This window comes from Odocoileus virginianus, chromosome 10, assembly GCF_023699985.2.
Source record: "Odocoileus virginianus isolate 20LAN1187 ecotype Illinois chromosome 10, Ovbor_1.2, whole genome shotgun sequence".
In the NCBI taxonomy this organism is placed as follows: Eukaryota; Metazoa; Chordata; class Mammalia; order Artiodactyla; family Cervidae; genus Odocoileus; species Odocoileus virginianus.
The window spans coordinates 24,712,391-24,733,868 of NC_069683.1; the positions used below are offsets into that span (position 1 = coordinate 24,712,391).

The window sequence follows — 21,478 nt, forward strand, 5'->3', positions numbered from 1 at the left end:
AGTCTCTCTGACTCAGCTGCTACAAACTTCCTCCCTAGCTCACATCAGCCTCTTTGGCCTTCATGCTCTTCCTTAAGCAAGTCAAGACATTTCCTCCTTCGGGCTTTGCACATACTGTTCCATCTGCTTGGGATGTTCTTCCACTAGATAACCTTACACATCATTTCAATAAAGTCTTTCTCACATGTCACTTTATCAGTGAGGCCTTCCCCAACTTCTTGCTAAAACAGCACCATATTCCCCTTTCCACATCTCCAATCCCTTATTGTGCTTTGGTTTTCTTCTGTATCACCTCCCAACCTACTATATTTTTGTCTCTCTGCTTATTGTCTATCTCTCCCTCATCAAACTGTAAGCGCTACGGGAGTATTAACTTTGTCTTGTTCATTGCAGTATACTTTGTGCCTAGTTAACAGCAAACAATTGATAAATATCTGTTACCTGAAAGGAGAGAAGGAGGGAAACAGGATGTAGTTTTTCCAGCCACCACTGTGGTCCCAGGCAAGAAAGAAAGAGGTTGGCAATGGGAGTTGGTTAGCCAGGCAACAGAGTTGGCCATAGAGTTCATTACCTCTTTGTGAGGCTATTGCCAAGTCCCAACAAGTGTCCTGGCCTCTAGCCTAACCTCTCCCATCTATCATCCACAATGCACTGGAGTAGTCTCTCTGAGATACAGGTTGGGCATCACTGTCTTCCTGAAGAACGCTCAGTGGCTTAATACTGCCTAGAGTATAAAGGTCAAACTCCTCGGTCTGGCAGTTAAGAATCTCCACAGTTTTCATCTGTCTTCTGGTTTCATCTTTCACTGCATCTCAAGCACTCCGAACTCTAAACCCCAAGGACATTCATCATAAGTAATCATTGCTGTCTCCTGGCTCTTCCAGCCTGGATGCCTTTATCTTTTTCCCCCCATGGACATCCTACTTGTCCTTCAAGGCTTGGTTAAAACATAACCTCTTCCATGACACTTTCCCACATCAGAATTAAATTCTTCCCTCTCTCTTTTCCCCAGGACATGGTTTAGACTCCACAGTAGACACCTGCCCATCAGGCTTGGTATTCCAACGATTTATTTCTATCTTTCCAACACAAGATGCTTGAGGTCAGGAATCAATCTTAAACCTTTCTGTAGTCATCCCAGTGCCTGTCAAAGTGCCCTGCTCATAGTAAAAGCCCAATAACTGGTTTGTGAACTAAAACCATAAGCTCTATAGAGAAACTGCCAGATAAAATACAACTATCCTGAACCAAAGGCACTGCATTTAAGATAAATTAAAAAATATAAGTGTAACATCAGTGCCAAATTTGTTATAATAAACCTAAGGAGAAAACCTCAACTGTTGCAGTTGATTAGACATTTAAAATGTTACAACGGATGGCTTATGAGAAGCAGGAATTATGATTCCTATCCTCTTCCTTAGTCTCCTCAAATATTCAGAACAAGCATGAAGGGGAATTTTTAAAGAGAAGAGAGGAATTGAGGGCTTCAGCTCTTCTCCCCATCAATTATTTCTCTTGCTGACACAGAGAGGCAGAATCTGGCCCCATGCCTACCTCTTTCTGGTTTCGATGGATTTGGCCGTCTTGATGGTGCTTCCATCCTGAGGGGCATCCCTTTCCTGAGAGGCAGGAGCATCTCTAACGGGCAGTGGGAGGACCACTGTTTCCTGAGTCACCGGGATGACCTCCTCGTCCGCCCCTTGCTGGCCCAGGTGCTGCTTGGCATAATCAAAGCCCTGCACAGGCTGCAAAAAGGAAACAGATTTGCAGTCATGTTTCTGGCAAAGTGTGATACTCACAGCAGCTTTAAGAGAAGACAGGTGGGAAAGTGCACATGACGGGACCGTACTTAGCTTTCCGATGAACAAGAGTTAATTCAAATCTCCATCCTAATTTCTGTCTCTATGAAATCAAAGTCCACATTAATTCCACCTAGCTACAGAAGCTCTATAGAGAAGATTCAGAAAAATGAATAGTATAAACAAGATGCAAAAATGTTTATGAGAACAACTTCTTTCAAGGATTTTAGACCACTTATTCTAAGTCACTGGATACTGCTAATTAGCAGCTCTTAATTGCTACATTAAACAGGTCCTGCCTCTTCTACATAAGAATAGTTCTGTCATCCCTTAAGTCCTGTGATAAAACAGGTTGTGTGACTTTGCCAAGTCATTGAAATCTGAACCTCAATGTTTTCATCTGAGAAATGAAGATAATCATATCTGTTCTACCTGCACCACCCTGGAGTGTTAGAGAGAATCTCAGATCTAAAAACAAAAAAGGAAAAACATGCTACCACATGTGAGGCAGTATAATTATTAATAATAAAATGGAATTTATGGAATCACTCTCTAATCCAGACCGTTCCCTTTAGCAGGCTAGCTCGCCTCTCATTTCTCATGACTGAGAAATTAGCAAGGTTTTTATTGCAGTGTCTGAAATCCCAAGTGAATAGGGCAGCTGTGAGCAAAACCCAACAGACATGTATTAGTGTGGTAATAAAAAACCGAGAAGCATGTTTAAACAATTCCTGTGAGTGTCTCTATTCTGCTCTATGCCCCAAAGCAGCACAACAGGGATTTGAGGCAGGACAATGGGGTGGCTAGGAGCAGCAGCTCTGAAAACAGATAGCTGGGGTTCAAATCCTCTCTCTGAGACATACCAGCTGTGTGACCTTGGGTAAGTGACTGAAATTCTCTGTGCCTGTTTCCTCATCTGTAACATGGAGAGAATATAGTGTGAGCAGGATCAAACATGTATGTCGGTGACAGTGATATTTAACCACCCTCAAAGGGATGTCACGTAGATTAGATAAGTAAATTCAAGCCCAGCATTTAGCTAAGTACCTGACCCATAGTATGTGCTCAATCAGTATTTGTTCAAATTGTTTTCCTGCCTACTAAATCATTGGCCAGGTGAAACGGACATCAGCAATTCTCTTTAAGAAAATTTGGGGTGAAACTTAACCTCTATCATTTGGGTTCTATCAGAACTTGATATGATCAGACATTCCTTTTTTAGCACCTTACTTAGTCAAGAACTGTAACAGGAAGGCCAGATTAAATGGTCTAAGACCATGGCCTAACCCATCATATCGTGTCTCAGAATAGGGGGGATTTTATTGCTAAGTCCAGAAAAGCTTCCTTTTTCAAGCTGTCTGTAGTATAGCCAAGGGCTTCTCCAGTGGCTCAGCAGTAAAGAACCGCCTGCAATGCAGGAGACAGAGGAGATGCGGGTTCAATCCCTGGATAGGGAAGATCCCTTGGAGGAAGACATGGCAACCCATGACTTGCTAGAATACTGACTCACCTGCTTCTCCTATGAACAACTAATCACCAGTTGAATTCAACTGAAATGTTTCTGGAAATTGACCTCTTCTCTCCAGGTCCACTGCTGTACTGGCCCTGCCATGGTCTTGTAATTTCCATTTTGCTCCTATCCAGACCCATCCTTGACAATCCTCCAAAGTTATCTCCCTTAGAAATTCATCAGGTCATTAAAAACTCTCCCTGGCACCCAAACTCTTTGGCAAGGCATTCAAAACCCTTGAATTCTGTGTGAGCCCATGTGTCTGGTCTCATCTCCTATTGGTCCCTTTTCTGCTCCACCCTCATCCTCCCATTATCCTGTTCAGTTTTGTTCCAACTCTAGGATGGGGCATTGGCTTGTGTCAGGGACTGTGCTTGATGCTGGAAATATAAAGATGAATAATAACTGGCTTCCCTACCCTCAAGAAGCTCAGTTTCTGTTTCACTTGATATTGTTGGTACAACACCGAATACATTACATAAATTATGTCATTTCATCCTCACTGTAGCCCAAGGAGGTAGGTGTTGGCATGGTTCTCCATTTTAAAGATGAAGAAACTGAGGTTCAGAGAGGTTCATCAGTTTCCCCAGGCTCACACAGCTGGTCTATGGTAGAGCCAGGATATGAATCCAGGACCATAGGAGGCAGAACCAGAACAGCCAGCCACTGCTTGATGATTCATCCCACCGCCCCTTCTTCCCCTTCTTTCTTTCTGCAGCCTGCCACCTAGGTTGGGCATCTCCCAGCACACTTCGCCTGGCTCCTGTTTCCAGTCTCCTGGCCTGTGTGTGAGCTATTGGCAGTATGCAGCAGCAGCTAAGAACCTAGTGAGGAGGACAAGCTGGTGCTGGCTTGTCCCTCTCATTCCCCCCTTCTGTGGCTCCTCACCCTTCACACTGCACTGGATACTTCAGGGGACTGAGCTGATGATGGGTAACCAGAAGGACATTAAGGAATGACAGGCTTCAGACGTGGCCTTTGTTATCAGGTTAACAAGAATCCCTGTACATGTTCAGTACTTACAGCCTGCAAGACACTGATAACCTCATTTCATTCTCACAACAACCCCATGGGGAAAACTGGGCAAACAGCACAGTCTTCACTTTATGGGTAAGAAAACAAAAGCTCAGAGAGGTTCAGTGACTTGCCCAAGACCACACAGCTAAGTGGTGAAACACTCAAAACTTGTACCCTGCTCTTCTGACTGACAGAATAGCGGTCTTTCAACCTCTAACTTGAAACACCTGAGATTAACTAACTGCCCACTGGACACACACTAGGGACCCCTAACACCGCTAATACAACATCATGAAACATTTATAGTTGCTTTAATGAGTTCTGTAAAAGTTTCAAATCAAAATAATCCCCAACAATTTCAAAGGTAGACATGTTACCCGGATTTTTTTAAGAAACATGTGTAATAATAAAGATCAACTTACCTATAATGTTTATTCTGTACAAGGCATATTCAAAGTAATTCACATAACTCAATCCTCACAACAAAGTGTAAGTGAACACCGTTATCACCCCCAGTTCACAGATGGGGAAAACTGAGGCACGTATAAATAGTATGTGAGAAAAGAACAGGGCATCTTTAGGGGGTGACTGAGCCATCCTGAGCAGGGCATGCCAACCCTCCAAGCTCCATTCTGCTTTAACAAATTTCTCTTCAGGTTGCCTGTTCCAAGGGGCCATGTCCTCTTCAGTTATAGGAAGGGAAAATCTGGGGAAAGGCTGTGAATCCAATGACAAAGAGGAAGCAAAAGTGAACGAGGCAGGAAGGAGGCGACAAAGGCATGACACCCCGCTCTCCTCCGTGTTGAGCGTTTTTTAACCTTCTGCCTGCGTCCAGCTGACAGCAGTGGTAACAGGGTTACATCTGTGGTATGATGCCTTGTCTCTGCAGAAGGGGGCAGGCAGGTACGGCCTGATCTCGGCTCTGAGACAGCCACACTCACCTCCTCTGAGCCTGCTGGGTCTACTAGTGAGGCTCAGCAAAGGTCCCCAGCCGTGTCCTCTGGCTCCGCGGCCAACATCCTTACAGATGCAGTGGTGTCCCTGGAGACTAGGAGACCAGCCTCCCGTCTCTGGGTTGGTGGCAATAGCTAACTTTCTCTTCCCGCCTCGTCCCTTGGCACTAAATGGATTCTGCTCACACACTCAGGTTGTGAGAAGTGACGCAGGCGGCTCACTCCTCTGGCAAACACCGCAGTGTCCCTGGGTTGCACCAGGAAAAGGAGTGCGGTAAGACAGAGGCAGTTCCGCCCCACTGGTTTTCCGTGACAACAGGGCTTTGGAAATCAAAGTGCGTAGCCTAGCCTCACTGAGGGAGAAAACAACCACTGCCACCCCCACAAGTGAACTCAGTCATCTCACGGAACATAAATTTGCTTGATTTTCCACAGCAGCTGGGTATCTCTTGAAGCACAATGTGCCGGGCAAGGACATAAAAGGGGCTATGAAAACTCACAAACATGAATCTGTTCCAGCCTCAGACAGCTTTCCAGCCAGGGGATATGCTGAAATCACGTGCTGCCCAGCTCATCTCAGCAAATTAATAAAATTTTGTCTTCATCAATCACATGAAGATGGCATTTACAACCTCAGTATGGCATGCTTTGCATTCCTGGACTTGGCTGCAATTAGATTCTAGTAATTACTGTTATGTCTGAAAGGCTCAGATTGTAACTGAGCTAAGATGGAAATGAAATACCCCTTCTTGGAATAGTGTCGTTTTTCACTGCTTGGGTAATTACCAACATCATGCCGTGTCCTGGCAGCAGGTAGCTTTGTGTCAACAGACACAGAATGACATTCTTTGGGGTTGGGCCCTCCGCTAGACACAGTGTCTCAGCAAGCTGCAGCTTCTCAACAGGTGACTCAGTTTAATAAACAACCAAATTCACTTGATTTCTTTTGTTGAAGCGAGGTATGGTCATCCAGGAAGAACTAGGCATGCGTGACTCCCAGCAAGGACAACCACCATGTCATGCGGTCCAATTGATGTGAAATTCCATTCTCTGTTTCATTCTTGCCCAGATAATTAGGCAGAACAAGCGCAGAGGTTAGGGGCTGGAGGAGGGTTCTACCTACCAAGTCTTAGGGTTTAGGATGGTGTATAATGTAGACAAAGCCCAAAGACTCAGGTGTGGACCTGAGTGCCCCCCTCCCCACCTACTGTGGATAAGTCCCACTGTCTCTCATTCTTTTGAGTTTCTCTGCAGTAAAATGAAAATAATAAGAGCTAAAAAAAAAGAAAAGAAAAGAAAATAATAAGAGCTGCCCTGACTATGACATACCTCATAGGACTACTGTGATGAGCAAACAACACGACAGACCTGGAAGAGCCCAGGATATTGTAAGACATTATTTAAACATTATATGATAATCTGGGTAGTAGAGGTTATTATATTCCTTTTGGGGACTATGGTGAAGGGAGCTATGTGACCGGAAAACTTGTTATTGTTGAGTTGCTCAGTCATGCCCGACTCTTTGTGACCCCATGGACTATACAGCCTGATAGGCTCCTCTGTCCATGGGATTTCCCAAGCAAGAATACTAGAGTAGGTTGCCATTTCCTGACCCAGGGATCAAACCTGGGTCTCCTGCCCTGCAGGTGGATTTATTACCGCTGAGCTGCCAGAGAAGTCCGACTGGAAAATTAGCCTTTGGAATTTCCTCAGTTTGCCCCTCTCCCAGTCACTGGAGGGGGATGGTGCAGCCTCAGGGAGGCTGTGGATGGTGGATGGCGCCCCCGGCTAGCCTGCAGTGGAGCCACTGAACTGGGGTTTGATAGCCGCCCAGCCAAGGCTCTGCAGCTTGGTCATCATGCAGCCTTTTTTTAAAAAAATTATTTGACTGTCTTAGTTGCAGCCAAGTCTTAGTTGCAGCATTCGGGATCTAGTTACCTGACCGGGAATATAACCTGGACCCCCTGCATTGGGGGTGTGAACTCTTAGCCACTGGACCACCAGGGAAGTCCCCATCATGTAGCCGTTGAAGATCAGCCACTCTGGCCAGTGGAAGAAGGAAGGTTTTGAGGGTCTGATGTGCCCCCAAAGAGCCTTGAGTTAGGAGCCAAGACACCTGGTTCTACCATCAGTTCTGCTACTTACTCACTGTGCCATCGTGAAAAAGTCAGTTCTCTGTAAAAGGGAAGGTGTCAGAACAGATGAGCTCTGAGACCCCTTTCAAGTCTATCTAACTCCTCATTTTCTGTGCCTCTGTTTCCTACTCTGTAAAATAATGTTCTTCCTCAAAGGGCTGCTACGAAGAGTAGGTGAGCTGGTGCCTGCAAAGCCCTGAGAAGCACTTAGAGTAGAGAGTTATTGTGTCCTGATTATAAAAATGAAGGTCTGCACAGCAATGCAAATATCCTTAACAATACTGAGCTGAACACTTCAAAAGGGCTAAAATGGTATACTTTATGTTATGTATATTTTACCACAAGTTTTTAAACATTCAGATAAGTAACAGAGGGTCTCCAACATGAGGACTAAAGAGGTTTCCGAAGGTACTTGCAGTGACCTGAATGGCCAAAAGGCAGGCAAAGTCCCCCCGGGCCAGGGCTCCTACCCTTCTCCTCTCGGCTTCCGACACGTACCTTTGCTCGCTGAGGCAGGTTCATCACGGTGTCTGGCTTGAAGTCGTTCTTGTTCTTGCGGCAGAGCACGGCAGTGATGATGATGATGATGACGGTGACCACGGCGATGGGCGCCAGCACTGCGGCGATGATCCACAGGTTGTTGGGTGGGTTCTTCACCACGGCTGCGGGGTTGGGGGAGGGGAGCACGTGACCAGGAGCCCAGGGAAGCGAAAACAGCCCTGAGATAAGGGTCCCCCAGTCCCCAGTCATGAGGTGGTTGAGAGGCTTTGGGCTCAGAAGGGCTCTTGCCTTGACAGGTTACTCCAGGTCTCCGAGTCTCAGTGTCCCCATCTGTAAAATGGGGCTATCCTGTGGCGAGGCATCAGAGAGACAAGGTACATGTGGTGTCTGGTGTAGCCCCTAGGAGGTGCTCAACGAATGAAAGTCTTTACAAGGACTAGGAGGAGGAAGAGGAAGATGGATGAGGATCAATTTTCCCCACTGGTGATGTCCATGAATCAGAAGAGAAAACTCTGAGGATTAGTGCGTTGCTTCAATCAGGAGTCAAAGGTCACAGAGAGATGACTCGAAATATTGTAGTGAAGTCACCTTCTGAGTGACCAATGAATAAAACACACCTGAGTGGACGGATCTGCTCCCATCCTGCCATGGTAGGCTGGGGATGCTTGGAAATGCCATGCTCTAATCAATACCATGTCCAATTAGACACAGGTAATCTGGCCAGACAGTAGGAAAGGTGGTGGGCAAGATGGCTGCAACTGGTTGTTTTAGCTTGTGATACTGTCTGCTAATAACACACAAGCTCTCGTCTCTCCCACTCCCTGGATGATCTCATAGACTCGTGGCATTAAACACCATCTGTGCAGATGATGCTCATTTACACAGCTCTAACTAGGACCCCTACCCCAAACTCCAGATTCCTATATTCAACTGCCAACTCAAATCTCCAACTGGATACATAAGAGAGGTCTCAACTCTTAATCTCTCACTCCCTAAAACCTGTTCTTGTGATATCCTCTACTCCAATAAGTGGTAACCTTCCAGCTGCTCAGGCCAATCACTGTCATCAGTGTCAACCTGTTTCTTTTATTCTCTCCCAACATCCGATTTGATAACAAACTCTGTCATCCCCATCTTCAAAATATATTACTTCTTTCTATTGCTATGGTCCAACCTATCAACATGTCTCACCTGAACTACTGCGATGGTCTCCTTCCTTGTTCTCTACAGTCTATTTGCAACACAGAAGCTGGAGTGATCCTTTGAAAGTTCAGATCACAACATTCTTCTGCTCAAACCCTGCAGAGGCTCCAACTCCACTCAGAGTAAGAGCCACAGTATAATTGCTACAAGACTTTAAGTGAACTGTTCCAACCATGTTAGTTACTTCTCTGCTCTTATGGCTCTTCCTTCAACTCACTCTGTTCCAGCCTACCTTCCCCCGACTGTTCCTCAAACATGCTGGACATGCTTCTGCCTCAGGGCCTTTACACCAGCTTATTCTTCTACCTAGAACACTCTTCACCTAGATATCCACATGACTCTCTCCCTCCTTCCTTCAGGGCTCTGAATAAGTGTCACTATATCTGTGAGGCTTTCCCTGTATTCTTTGTAAAATAACAATCCCTGCCCCAAGCACTCTCCATCCCCCCTTTCCTACTTAGCTTTCCTTTAAATCAGTGCTTCTCAAACTGTAAAGTGAAAGTCATTCATTCATGTCTGACTCTTTGTGATGCCATGGACTGTACAGTCCATGGTATTCTCCAGGCCAGAATACTGGAGTGGGTAGCCATTTCCTTCTCCAGGCGATCTTCCCAACCCAGGGATCGAACCCAGGTCTCCCTCATTGCAGGGAGATTCTTTACCAGCTGAGCCAGTAAGGAAGCCCAAGAACACTGGAGTGGGCAGCTTATCCCTTCTCCAAGAGATCTTCCTGACCCAGGAATCGAACCGGGGTCTTCTGCACTGCAGGCGGATTCTTTACCAGCTGACCTATCAGGGAAGCCCCTCAAACTAAAGTGCAGGCCAATCACCTGGGAATCTTGCTCAATGTGGATTCTAATTTTGTGGATTGGGATGGGGCCAGCTCTAATAGGTTCTTTGGGACACCAGTCCACCATCTTCTCTGTCTACTGGCTGTCTGAATAAAGTCACTATTCCTTGCCTCAACAACTTGTGTCTCAATTTGTGGCCTGACATGTGGTGAGTAATATGAGCCTGGGCTTGGTAACATGCCTAATAAGCTCCCAGTAGATACCCATGCAGCAGGGCCCCGGACCATACTTGGAGTGGTGAGACTCTAAAGTATATGTTACCATCTGCTATGATACATACGTATTTGCTCACCATCTGTCACCCCCTGCCCCTCGTTTAGCATGTATACCCTAACAGAGCAGGGCGGTTTATTTTTTGTCTCTTGTTTGCTGCATCCCCAGGGCTAGAACAGGGCCTTGCACACAGTAGTGAAAAGTGAAAGTAAAAGTTGCTCAGTCATGTCCAGCTCTTTGCAACCCCATGGACTACAGAGTCCATGGAATTCGCCAGGTCAGAACACTGGAGTGGGTAGCCTTTCTCTGCTCCAGGGGATCTTCCCAACCCAGGGACTGAACCAGGGTCTCCTGCACTGCAGGTGGATTCTTTACCAGCTGAGCCACAAGGGAAGCCCAAGAATACTGGAGTGGGTAGCCTATCCCTTCTCCAGCGGATCTTCCCAACTCAGGAATCGAACCGGGGTCTCCTGCATTGCAGGCGGATTCTTTACCAACTGAGCTATCAGGAAAGCCCCTGCACGTAGTAGGTACTCAATTAAAAGTTGAATGAATGTATAACTAAACTATCATTATTCCTGTTGCAATTTAGCTCCCCATACAGGTTTCCACAAAGGATAGAGTAAAAGCCATTTAAGGGAGAAGCTCCCTTCTTGGTAGCTCCAATCCATGAAACTGTGCTGTGTGTGTGCTAAGTTGCTTCAGTCGTGTCTCACTTTTGGTAACCTCGCCAGGCTCCTCTGTCCATGGAATTCTCCAGGTTAGAATACTGGAGTGGGTTGCCATTTCCTTCTCCAAGTTCCAATCCACATTTTAAATTAAATACTTTCAATCTGGTTTATATATTACTCTCTTATAAGTCTGGTGAGCATAAGTTGGTACTCCTGATCCTGTTTAATTCTGGGGGCTACTAAACCCACAAAACTGAGGACTCAAGTCTGGAGTACAAAGACGCCCACCAGTGAGCATCACATGGTGAGGACCTGCCCGAGGAGCCAGCTGGTCTTTCTCTGACACCAACCACCCCCTGACTTCCACTGGCACCTCATTAGCCAAGATTTACCTCTCCTCAGGCAGCACTTGACTCAGGAGTGCTATTAGTACAAAATAACTTCTTTTCCACAGTTTTTGTCAATCGGTGATTAATCACATTATTAACTTCTGAAAACAGCTCATTAGATAATGTGCTTCTATTGACATTAAACATGTAATTGCTGCTGCTTTTAGTAATTCAGTATTTCTATGTAAGTTTTAGGCCATTAACATTTTTTAAAGCTTAATGCTTCTGTGAAAAATATCAATTTTGGCTATTCTATCCTGATGGGGAAAAATGTATAGTATATCAGAACATGATAGCCTAAATATATTTATATGTATTTTTTCATTAGCAAGAATGAAATATTAACATGTGTTCAGCTTTTACTCAGCCTTATTGTTTTGATGGATGTGTGCCTTCTTGATGCAGTATGGAAAATCCTTTCACCTCTACTTAAATGAGGAGAGAATAAAGGTATGCTATGTACATTAATAAAATTCATTTAACGGTCAAAGCGATAGTAAAGTTAGGTCAACTGAAGTCATCCAAACCCAATATATTCATTGGCATAATGATCTAAAACTACAAAGTCATGTACAGAGGTGAAAAGGAACAAATGGCTATTTAATTTGCAAGAACGTCAGAGGAAGGATAGGAAAATGAGACAACATGTTCTGAGCTTCTACTGTGCGTTAGGCACTGGGATACAGCCTTTGTCAGGCTTTTACTCTCATACCCATTTTGCAGATGAAGAAACTGAGCCCCAGGGAGGTTAGATTATGGTTTGTTTTTTTTTAACCAAAAAAAGTCATTTCTCTGAAATATACACTTTAAGTCAGCTCTGAGTTAATGCATATGAATGGGAGGGTGTGCATGTGAGCATGCATGTATGAGTGCACACACAACAAAGTACTGGTCAGAGCAAACGAAGTCAAAGGGGCCCTATAATCTGAACTCAGAAAGAATCACTCTCATGTAGAGCAAATGGTGAAAGGAGAAGGAATCCATTCAAAAAAGTTCTCAGCTCGTCTTCATGACTCTCAAAACATGAGAAATCATGATTGGTATGAGTAGACAGGGGAGGGTCTAACCCAGACCCCCGAAGCTGGTGAGAGCTCAGGTCCATCGCGCCCCTGCCCACACACTCTTGCGGCACGGTGGCCCCGCTGCTGCACCTGTGACTCATCGTTGCTGTTCTCTTCCCTCAGGGACCTCCTCGCTGGCTCTCAAACCCCACCCCTTCTCTGCCTGGAACCTTCTCCCCAGGTATCCTCAAGCAGCAACTCAAAGGGTGCTTCCTCAATATCTTCTTCACACCCCCAAAGAATTTAAAATTGCAACCATTATCTCCTTGGCATCCTTCAGTCTCTTCCCTGCTTAATTTTTCTCCACGGTACTTACTAGCATATAACATATTATTCAGTTATTTTGTCTGCTTAGTCTGCCCACTTAGGAATATAAGATCCATGTGGGCACAGTGTTTGCCTGCCTGGCTCACAGCTGTATCTCCAGGGCCTAGAACAGTGCCAGACATATACCAGGTGCTCAAGGAATATTTGTTGAAAGAATGAGAGTTCCCTCTACTGAAGGGCCAGTCTATATAGCTTTCTTCAAGTGATATTTTTTGAGATCAATGTCTGACGGCCACGTAAGGGAAACCAATTCCTGTCCTAGTCTGCTTGTGTATGGGGAGAATTGTCCCCACTCCATCAGCTGGATAAGCTCTCTGAGGGGCCCCTCACTCCAGATCCTGCAAAGGGAGCAGATGAAAACCTCCATCGGGAAGGCAGCCACTTCTTTAGAAGTCACTGCTGCCCCATTACCCAGAGATGACGTGGGGAGAGCGGGCATCACACATTCCACTGTAGGGCGCTGCATGTCAGCCCCATGCTGTGTGTGTGCTAAGTCACTTCAGTCGTGTCCGACTCTTTGCAGCCCCATGGACGATAGCCCACCAGGCTCTTCTGTCCATGGGATTCTCCAGGCAAGAATACTGGGGTGGGTTTCCATGCCCCTCTCCAGGGTATCTTCCTGACCCAGGGGTCCAACCTGCATCTCTTCCACCTCCTGCATTGGCAGGTGGGTTCTTTATCGCTAGTGCCACCTGGGAAGCCCTGCACATAGGCCCTAGACTGAGCAATTTAGAAAACACTCCAACACAGAGAATGGAATGAGAAGGGATGAGGTGTCTGTTCAACACCGTGATTCTCCATTCAAAGTGCTGACCTCAGATTCCCGTCGCAGGCTGATTTCAGAACTATTAGGAGAAAATGAGATTTAAAACATCTCTGGTTTTCCTCTTCTTCATGGGCCTTAGTGTCCTCCTCATCTGATCCTGGGGTGGAAGCATTTCCCAGGGTCTGTCTTCTGGTTTGTACTCCCTCCAGGACCAGAATTTCTCCAGGATTTTAATTCTGTTCTGTATTGACAACATTCTCAAAATCTATAGTGTTGACTTTAGCCTCTCTCCTGGGATTCAGACTACGATTTCCAACAACTTTTCTAACTTCAGCCCTATATACCCTCCACAGCACCCTTTAATAGTCCATCACCTAGGTACTTCCCTGGTAGACCAGTGGTTAAGACTCCACGCTTCCACTACAGAGGACTCAGGTTTGAACTCTGGTTTACAGGGGACTTGGGTTTGAACCCTAGTCCAGAACTAAGATCCCACATGCTATGCAATGTGGTGGGGGGCCCTACCCCCCAAAAAAGAAAAAAAGAAAGTCCATCACCTAAACTCAACATGGCCCTAAGTGAATAAATCACCATCTCCCTCCTAAAAGAGATTCTCCTCGCCAACTCCCTCTCTAATTTCATTAACAGCACCCTGTTCTCTGAATTATATAGGCTCTTAACCTTCAAATCACCTTTCCTTCTTCATGGCCTCTCTTTGAGTCCTTCCACCTTATGGATAAATGAGACATTCAGCTACCACTTATTATGTGCTTCATAGGTGCCCCATGGATATACTAAACCCTCTACATACAATAATTATTTCATTTAAACCCCTAGTAGTTCTCCCAGGTCATTGTTTTTATGTCACCATTTTACAGATGAGGAAAATGTAGGTCAGAGAGGGTCATTCATTTGTCTCCTGTCTTATTGCAAAGGCTCTGCTCTCAACTGCCCTTCTATGGTGTCTTCTAAGACATGCCTCACTCACAGCCTGGTAAAGGCATTTAGCAAAGGTGTGTCCTAGGCCTTCACAAGAATAGAGCCAGGCAGTAACTGAGGCTGGATACTCAGAAAGGAATGCGATATGGTACCTGCTTTTAAAGAGCTCATGAGGAGGAAAGCAAGAAAACAATTCATTTGCCCACTGTGATAAGGGCAATGAAGGCCCTTGGAACTTGGGGGAAGGGGTCATGCTTCAGCAGTCAGGGACAGGGAATGTGAAGAATGAATCCTCCCATGTGGCTGAAGCCCTGGGTCTGAAGGGAAGCAGAGTAGGCTGTATGATGGGAAAGAAGCCTGGAGATCAGGCTGTGAAGGGATCTGAATGTTTGCTGAGCACCCGTTGTGAAGGGCTTAGAAGACTCACTTTAAGAAGCTTGGATTTTACTCTTGTGAACAGTGAAGAGCCACCAAATATTTTTTAAATGTTGTAGATGTAAGATCAGAACCTGTGTTTATTATAATGACTCTAATTACAATGTAGACAGTACATTAGTGGCACAGAAGCTGAAGCTGAGTCAGTTGGGAAGCACATGCAAAGTCCAAGAGGAGAAAATGGTGAAATGGAGAAGAAAAAACAGTTTGAGAATTACTCTAGAAGGGAACTGGGAGGGCCAAGTGGATCTGAAGGAAACAAAAAAGTAAGGGTGAAGGTTAGCAGCTCTGAAGGAAGGTGGAACAGAGTTGGAATCCTGGCTCTCTGAGCCGCAGTCACACCTCTAAGGTCATCCCTAGATGATCCTTCGACTCTCATTTCCAAAAGACTCCAAGCACCTGCTAACTGCTGTGACTGCTGTCTCTGGCCCAAGCTCTTAAACCTCCCACTGTTCCCCATGCATTTCCATCAGCAAAGTCCCCTTAGCCTCGACCTCTTCTCCTGACACTCCATTCTCCTCCTGGTCTAAATAAGGCCAGCTCTCTCATTGCCGCCCCTTCCCAAGTACGATGAGGCCTGGAGTAGAAGTAAGGAGGTCAAGGAACTGATCTCAAAGTAAAGGATGGGTTAGGGCAGGAGAAGTGGTAAAGAGGAAGAGACAATGAACCAGGTAAAAATCTATAAAGGATGGACTTCCCTGGTTGTCCAGTGGTTGGGAGTCTGCCTCCCAATGCAGGGGACACAGGTTCAATCCCTGGTCCGGGAAGATTTCACATGCCATAGGGCAACTAAGTCTTTGCACGCTAACTGCTGAGCCTGTGCTCTGAAATAAGAAAAGTCGCTGAAATGAGAAGCCCGTGCACTTATTTTTGGCTACCCTTGGTCTTTGTTGCTGAGTAGCCCGTACACAGCAACAAAGACCAAGGGTAGCTAAAAATAAGTAAATTAATGTTAAAAAAAACCTTCAAAGGACAGTGGGGGTCAGCTTGGGGTCTAGAGGTGACTGCAGTAAGGAGGAGGCAACTTTGAAGCATCTAGCATTTTGCAAGACTAGAAGAAATGGCCTGAACATAGCAATGAAGACCTGGGAGGTAGGGAGCCTTTCTCTTACGTGTTTCTCTAATCAGTTTGCTTATTGTGTACTACAGAACCCAGGCTCAAATGTGCCCTGCCCCACAATCTCATCCTCAGCTGCCTCCTTCACGTCATCATGACCCAAGAGAGCAGAAACAACCACGGAGATGTCCTCAGGCTTGCAGTATCAAATGTACCATGCGACTGACACCCACACCCCTGCTCCGCTTGGCCTCCTGCTGCCAAGGATGGGCCATCCCTGCTCCTCGCTGAGTCTGACCCTCCACTTGTGCCGCCCCCTCGTCCATGTGTGGACTTCCTTCCTGCAGGGCTTGTCTCGCTTCTGCGTTGTCAATTTCTCCCTCTCTATTACAGTCTTAATACCCAGATGTACCCACTCTCTCTCGGGTGCCCCTCCCGCCACTGCCTCATGAATCTTCTCCCTTTGCTGGCATTGGTTCCCCACCTCCACTGTCTCCTGGGCCCACTCCAGTCACTCTGTCTCCACTACCTCTTCCTGGGAACTCCTCTTGCCAAGGTTCCCACCAACCTCCAGTTTAGCAAAGCCACTTCATCTCCGTCCTTCCAGCCTCTGCCTCTTAAGAACAGAAGCTGATGCAACAGCTCACCCCCTTGCAAGACATTCACTTTCTTTGCTTGTTTCTGGACCCCACCTCCTCCTGGGTTTCTTCCACCTCCTCCTGGGTTTCCTCCATCTCCCTGGATGCTCCTTCTCAGGGTCCTTTGCTGGCTCCAGTTCTTCCCTCATGTAACTTCCCCATGCCTTAATTTTCACCCTCTTCTCTTTAGTTCTAAACCGTGCCGAGTCTGGTTAATCTCACGAATTCCCTTAACTCTAAATGTTATCTGTGTTGATGACTCCTCCCAAGTTAGTATCTCTACTTGAATGTATAAACTAACATGTCCAAAACCAAACTTTCAATTCTAGCTCCCCATCCCCACTGCTGCGCCACTGAACCACTTCCTCTCTGTACTTTCTGCATCTCAACAAGTGACACCACGGTCAGTGCTCAAGCAAACACCTCGGAGTCAACCTTGAGTCTTTTGGCCGTCATCTTCTCCTGCTCATCCACAATCCATTATCTTGTCCCATTGGCTCTGTCTGCAAAAATATGTAAAATATCTTCTCTGAGTCTCCACCTCTGACACTTTCCCTCTCACCTGGACACCTGCAGTGGTTTTCACCCCTGTCCTCTACAATTCATTCTCTACTTGGAGAGGTGGATAAAGAGCTGAGAACGGAGCCTGGGGAACACACATGGAGAGGATACAGCAGAACTGGTGAGGTCATTGACCTGTCCAGAGATGGGACAGAGGCCACAGGGAGGGAAGGACAGCGGTGCAAAGGATGAGAATCTGAGCTAAAAACACGACTGTAGAGGGTGACCATCATTTCTGGGCAAAGGTGTGTCTCTGAGGATGTGCTGGCCGAGCAGAAGTGAGGGCCATAACAACACACGGGATGGACCATCCCCACGGAAGCCACAGCCACCCTGGATGCAGGCAGACGATGAGGAGAGGGAAACCACGAGCCAGGTTCCTAAGGAGCGTGGACACCAACTAGGAGATCAATCTGGGCCTTCCAGGCCCTCTGTGCTCCATGTGATGCTAAATCTAACATTTCTGCCACACAGTTGCTCACCTACCTCACCTATTCCCTGGCTTTCTTTGAAGCCCTTCTTTGGGTCCCTAATGCCTGGGCCATCAGAAAGCCTCATTAGTTCTGCCTTCTCTCAACCGGAACACTGCCAACAGATTAATCTCCCTAGATAACGGGTACTTTCAATGATACTATTCCCCCGCATAGAAATCTCCAGTAACTCCCCAGAACCGATCTCAGCACAGTACAATCCCTTCCCTTGCCATGGGAGGCCTGAGTCTCCTAAGCAGTGCTCATTTCTGCCTCCATCATCTCCCCCTCTTGCTTCTGTGCTGCAGGAAACCTGACTCCCTTTTTTCAAGCACCGCTGGTACTTTTCACTTCCCTTCTATTGCTCCTGCTGCTTCCTCTTTCTGGACTATAACCTCTTCCCCACCCTCAGCTGCAATCACAGCGTACAATACAGTCAAGAACACACTTTTGAACTCAGATTCAGATTCCTGTCTGGGAATTAATATCATATCAAGTACTAATTCTGCGATGTGGAGCAAGTTAGTTAACTTGTCTGAGCCTAGGTTTCCTCATCTGTAACTGAGAGCTGAATGTAGTTGCCCCAGAGAAATAGAGAAAAATCTTTGTAAAGCAACAAGCATAGTAGCTACCACGGGGAGGGCCCTCAAAGAGGAAGTTATTATGTTTCATACCCTTTCTCGTAATCCTTCCCACATACCCCTTGAGAGCAATCTGTCCCTCTGTTGAGCCCTGTATCAACCACGTTGTCTCCTGGAAGCAACTCTGCATTCTACACCTTTATATCTGCATCAACACCTTCTCTGCTTGTTAAAGGCAGGGATTTAGCAAGTCTTGCCCACTTCTCTGTGTCCTCCAGCACAGCTCATGTAGGACTCTGGAAAGTTTACTGAATCAAATTACCTTTAATTCCCTAGCAGACAAATACAATCTCAGCTGTGGTGGTTTTTCTAGCTGTTCAAAAGGCTGGACTGAGGAGAAAGAGTGGGTAGACTTGGGGCAAAGCAGTATTACCATCACCCTAGTATCCAAAACCGGAGAAGGCAATGGCACCCCACTCCAGTACTCTGCCTGGGAAATCCTGTGGATGGAGGAGCCTGGTAGGCTGCAGTCCATGGGGTCGCGAAGAGTCGGACATGACTAAGCGACTTCTTTCACTTTTCACTTTAACTCATTGGAGAAGGAAATGGCAACCCACTCCAGTGTTCTTGCCTGGAGAATCCCAGAGACGGGGGAGCCTGGTGAGCTGACGTCTATGGGATAGCACAGAGTCAGACATGACTGAAGTGACTTAGCAGCAGCAGCAGTATCCAAAACACATCCCTTACCCAAAACCTGATAGCCACCTGATATCAGGGCTTCCCTGATAGCTCAGTTGGTAAAGAATCCACCTGCAATGCAGGAGACCTGGGTACAATCCCTGGGTTGGGAAGATCCCCTGGAGAAGGGAAAGGCTACCCACTCCAGTATTCTGGCCTAGAGAATTCCGTGGGCTGTATAGTCCATGGGGTCACAAAGAGTCAGACACGACTGAGCGACTTTCACTTTCACCCAAAACCTATTGCTTTAAACAATACAGGAAACAGCTGGTTGATTTGAGAACCTTCTAGAATAGAAATATTTTTAGCTCTGGGTCTACTAACAAGAGTTTAGGGACTCACTTGGGTGAACAGGAAATATTTACTGATGTTTAAAATATTGAATAGAAAGACTGTCCCCTTACGGTCAGCTTGCAGAAGAACAACATGATGCAGAGTCAAGGCCATCCTTTGGGAGTCAATGGTGCTCAGGATCTTGGCAGCTGCAGTCCCCAGCAGAGGTTTCCCGTTGTACAGGGTGTAGTAAGTCAGCTCTGCGGGATCCTTGGGTCCTGGCACCCGCTGCATCTTTACCATCTTTCAAAAAAAGATAGGCCTTGTTTACAGGGCATCGTTCATCAACTCTGCAATTACTCACATGATCAGCAGGCTCACCCCCGACTGTGACGCCTTCTGCAGCTAAGTGGACCCATAACATATATTTTAGGCATCAACCTTCACGTACCTCCCTAACACCAATATCTCAAGAAACCCTACTATCGCTGGAAGAGGAAGGCAGGGAGGAGAAAACAGTCTTGAAAATACAAACATCTGGGAAGAACAGTTTGAGATGGAGAAGAAATGCTGAAATGGTCAAGTCTTCCAGCCTCCAGAGAACTCTGGCCTCATTTGAAAATAGGCCTCCACATGAATTCAGGGCATGTTAGGTTATGCTCAAACAAGATTTCTAATTTCAAATTCCTGCAATTGCCAGAGAGGGGGAAAAAAATGAACTTCTATGTCTGCAATTCAAAAGGTCTCTTATAAAAGCAAGGTTTGGAGACTCAAATTTCTTTTTCTAAAATAACCTTTGTTGTTTTTTCTCACTGCACTACAGAGAATTTGAAAATACAGAAAAGCACCGAGAAATGAAATAAAATAAAAACAATCTGTAACCCCTCCTCCACAAGCTAATTGCTGTCATCATTTTGGAGTATTTGCTACTGTTTTTTCCACACAAGTCTCTTATTTATCATTTTACAAAATTATTTATCATATTTTCTATGTAATATTATATATTGTCATTTTTACTTGCATCCATAGGGGCTTAATTACAATAAAAGCATAAATGTTAGTTTCTACATGGCATTCCAAGGTATGCTTCATAAACTTACTTACCCAATCCTTTATTGTTAAACACCTAGATTGTTACTCATGTTTTAGTATCATAACTAACAATTGATAATCACACATAAAACATAAATTTTAATATCTATATCATGTTCTACTGTGTGCATGTCTCATAAACGTAACTGAACCTTCATTTGTGGACATTTAGGTTGTTATCAAGTTTTCACTAGTATAATTCTCCATTGATAAACATGGCATCATATAGTACTTCCCAAAGTGTATCTTACAGATTATGAGTTTCACAGAATATCAAAAGATGTAACAAAAATGTTTATAGCAGCATTGTTCATAATAGCCAAAAAAAACCCCAAAAATTCAGAAGTCACTAACAGTAGGATGGAGAAATGAATTATAGTACTGCTGCACAATTAAATATTATAGAGTAGTAGAACTATGGCTCTTTGATCCAATATGGGTGAATACAAAATCCTGATATGGAGCCAAAGAGACAAATTACAGAATATAAAGTTCAAAAACAAACAAAACCAAATGATGCACTGGTTAAGGATACACATGAGAATGGTAAAATCTATACAGAAAACACAGGCATGATTTAGTACAAAATCCAGAAGCACACTCAACTCTGGTAGAAAGGAAGCAAGTAGATATAATCAGAAAAGACACAGAGAAAGCTTCTGGGGTAAGGTAACAGTAATGTTCTTACTCTTTGGGTTGTGGGTTCTTTTTTTATTAGTGTTCTTTAAACTCTGCATATTTTCATGCTCCTGAGTATGTATGCTATAAATAACAATTAAAAATAAATATTACTACAATCCAATAAAAAATGGCTTTTAAAATAATCTTACCAGACATTTCACAAAGAAAGATATCTGAGGAGCCAATAAACATGTTTTTTTAGATGCTCAATCAGGAAATTCAACTAAAACCCATAAGGCATCACTATCAACCACAAGAATGACTAAAATAAGAAGGGCTGACAACCCTGTGTTGATGAGGAGGTGGGGTAACTCCACATCCGGTTGGTGGGAGCATCAAACAGTACACTGTGGGGAAAGGTCTGGCAGTTTCTCACAGTTTCTCGCATACACCAATCCTGTGAACCACTCCTACATACCCAAGACAAATGAAAGCACATGTCCAAAGAAAGATTTGCAGAAGAAGGTTCATAGAAGCTTTGCTTATTGTAGCTAAAAACTGGGAAAAGCCCAGGTGTCCATCAACAGAAGCATGGGTAAACAACCTGTAGTATATTTCATACAAGGGAATATTACTCAGCAATAAAAAGGAATAAACTACTGAATAAAAGAAAAACA

General features: G+C 45.3%; 1 protein-coding gene across 3 annotated transcripts in view; it reads right to left on the bottom strand.

Moving 5' to 3' along the window:
• KIAA1549L (KIAA1549 like) overlaps nt 1-21,478 on the bottom strand; it is a 297,332-nt gene that overhangs the window by 73,205 nt on the left and 202,649 nt on the right. For all 3 annotated transcript variants that reach the window (XM_070473197.1, XM_070473196.1, XM_070473198.1), the window contains 3 exons: nt 19,220-19,391; nt 7,913-8,076; nt 1,555-1,745 (listed from right to left, as the gene is read on the bottom strand). In XM_070473197.1, the coding sequence (XP_070329298.1) occupies nt 1,555-1,745; nt 7,913-8,076; nt 19,220-19,391 (527 nt within the window). The remainder of the gene's footprint in view (nt 1-1,554; nt 1,746-7,912; nt 8,077-19,219; nt 19,392-21,478) is intronic.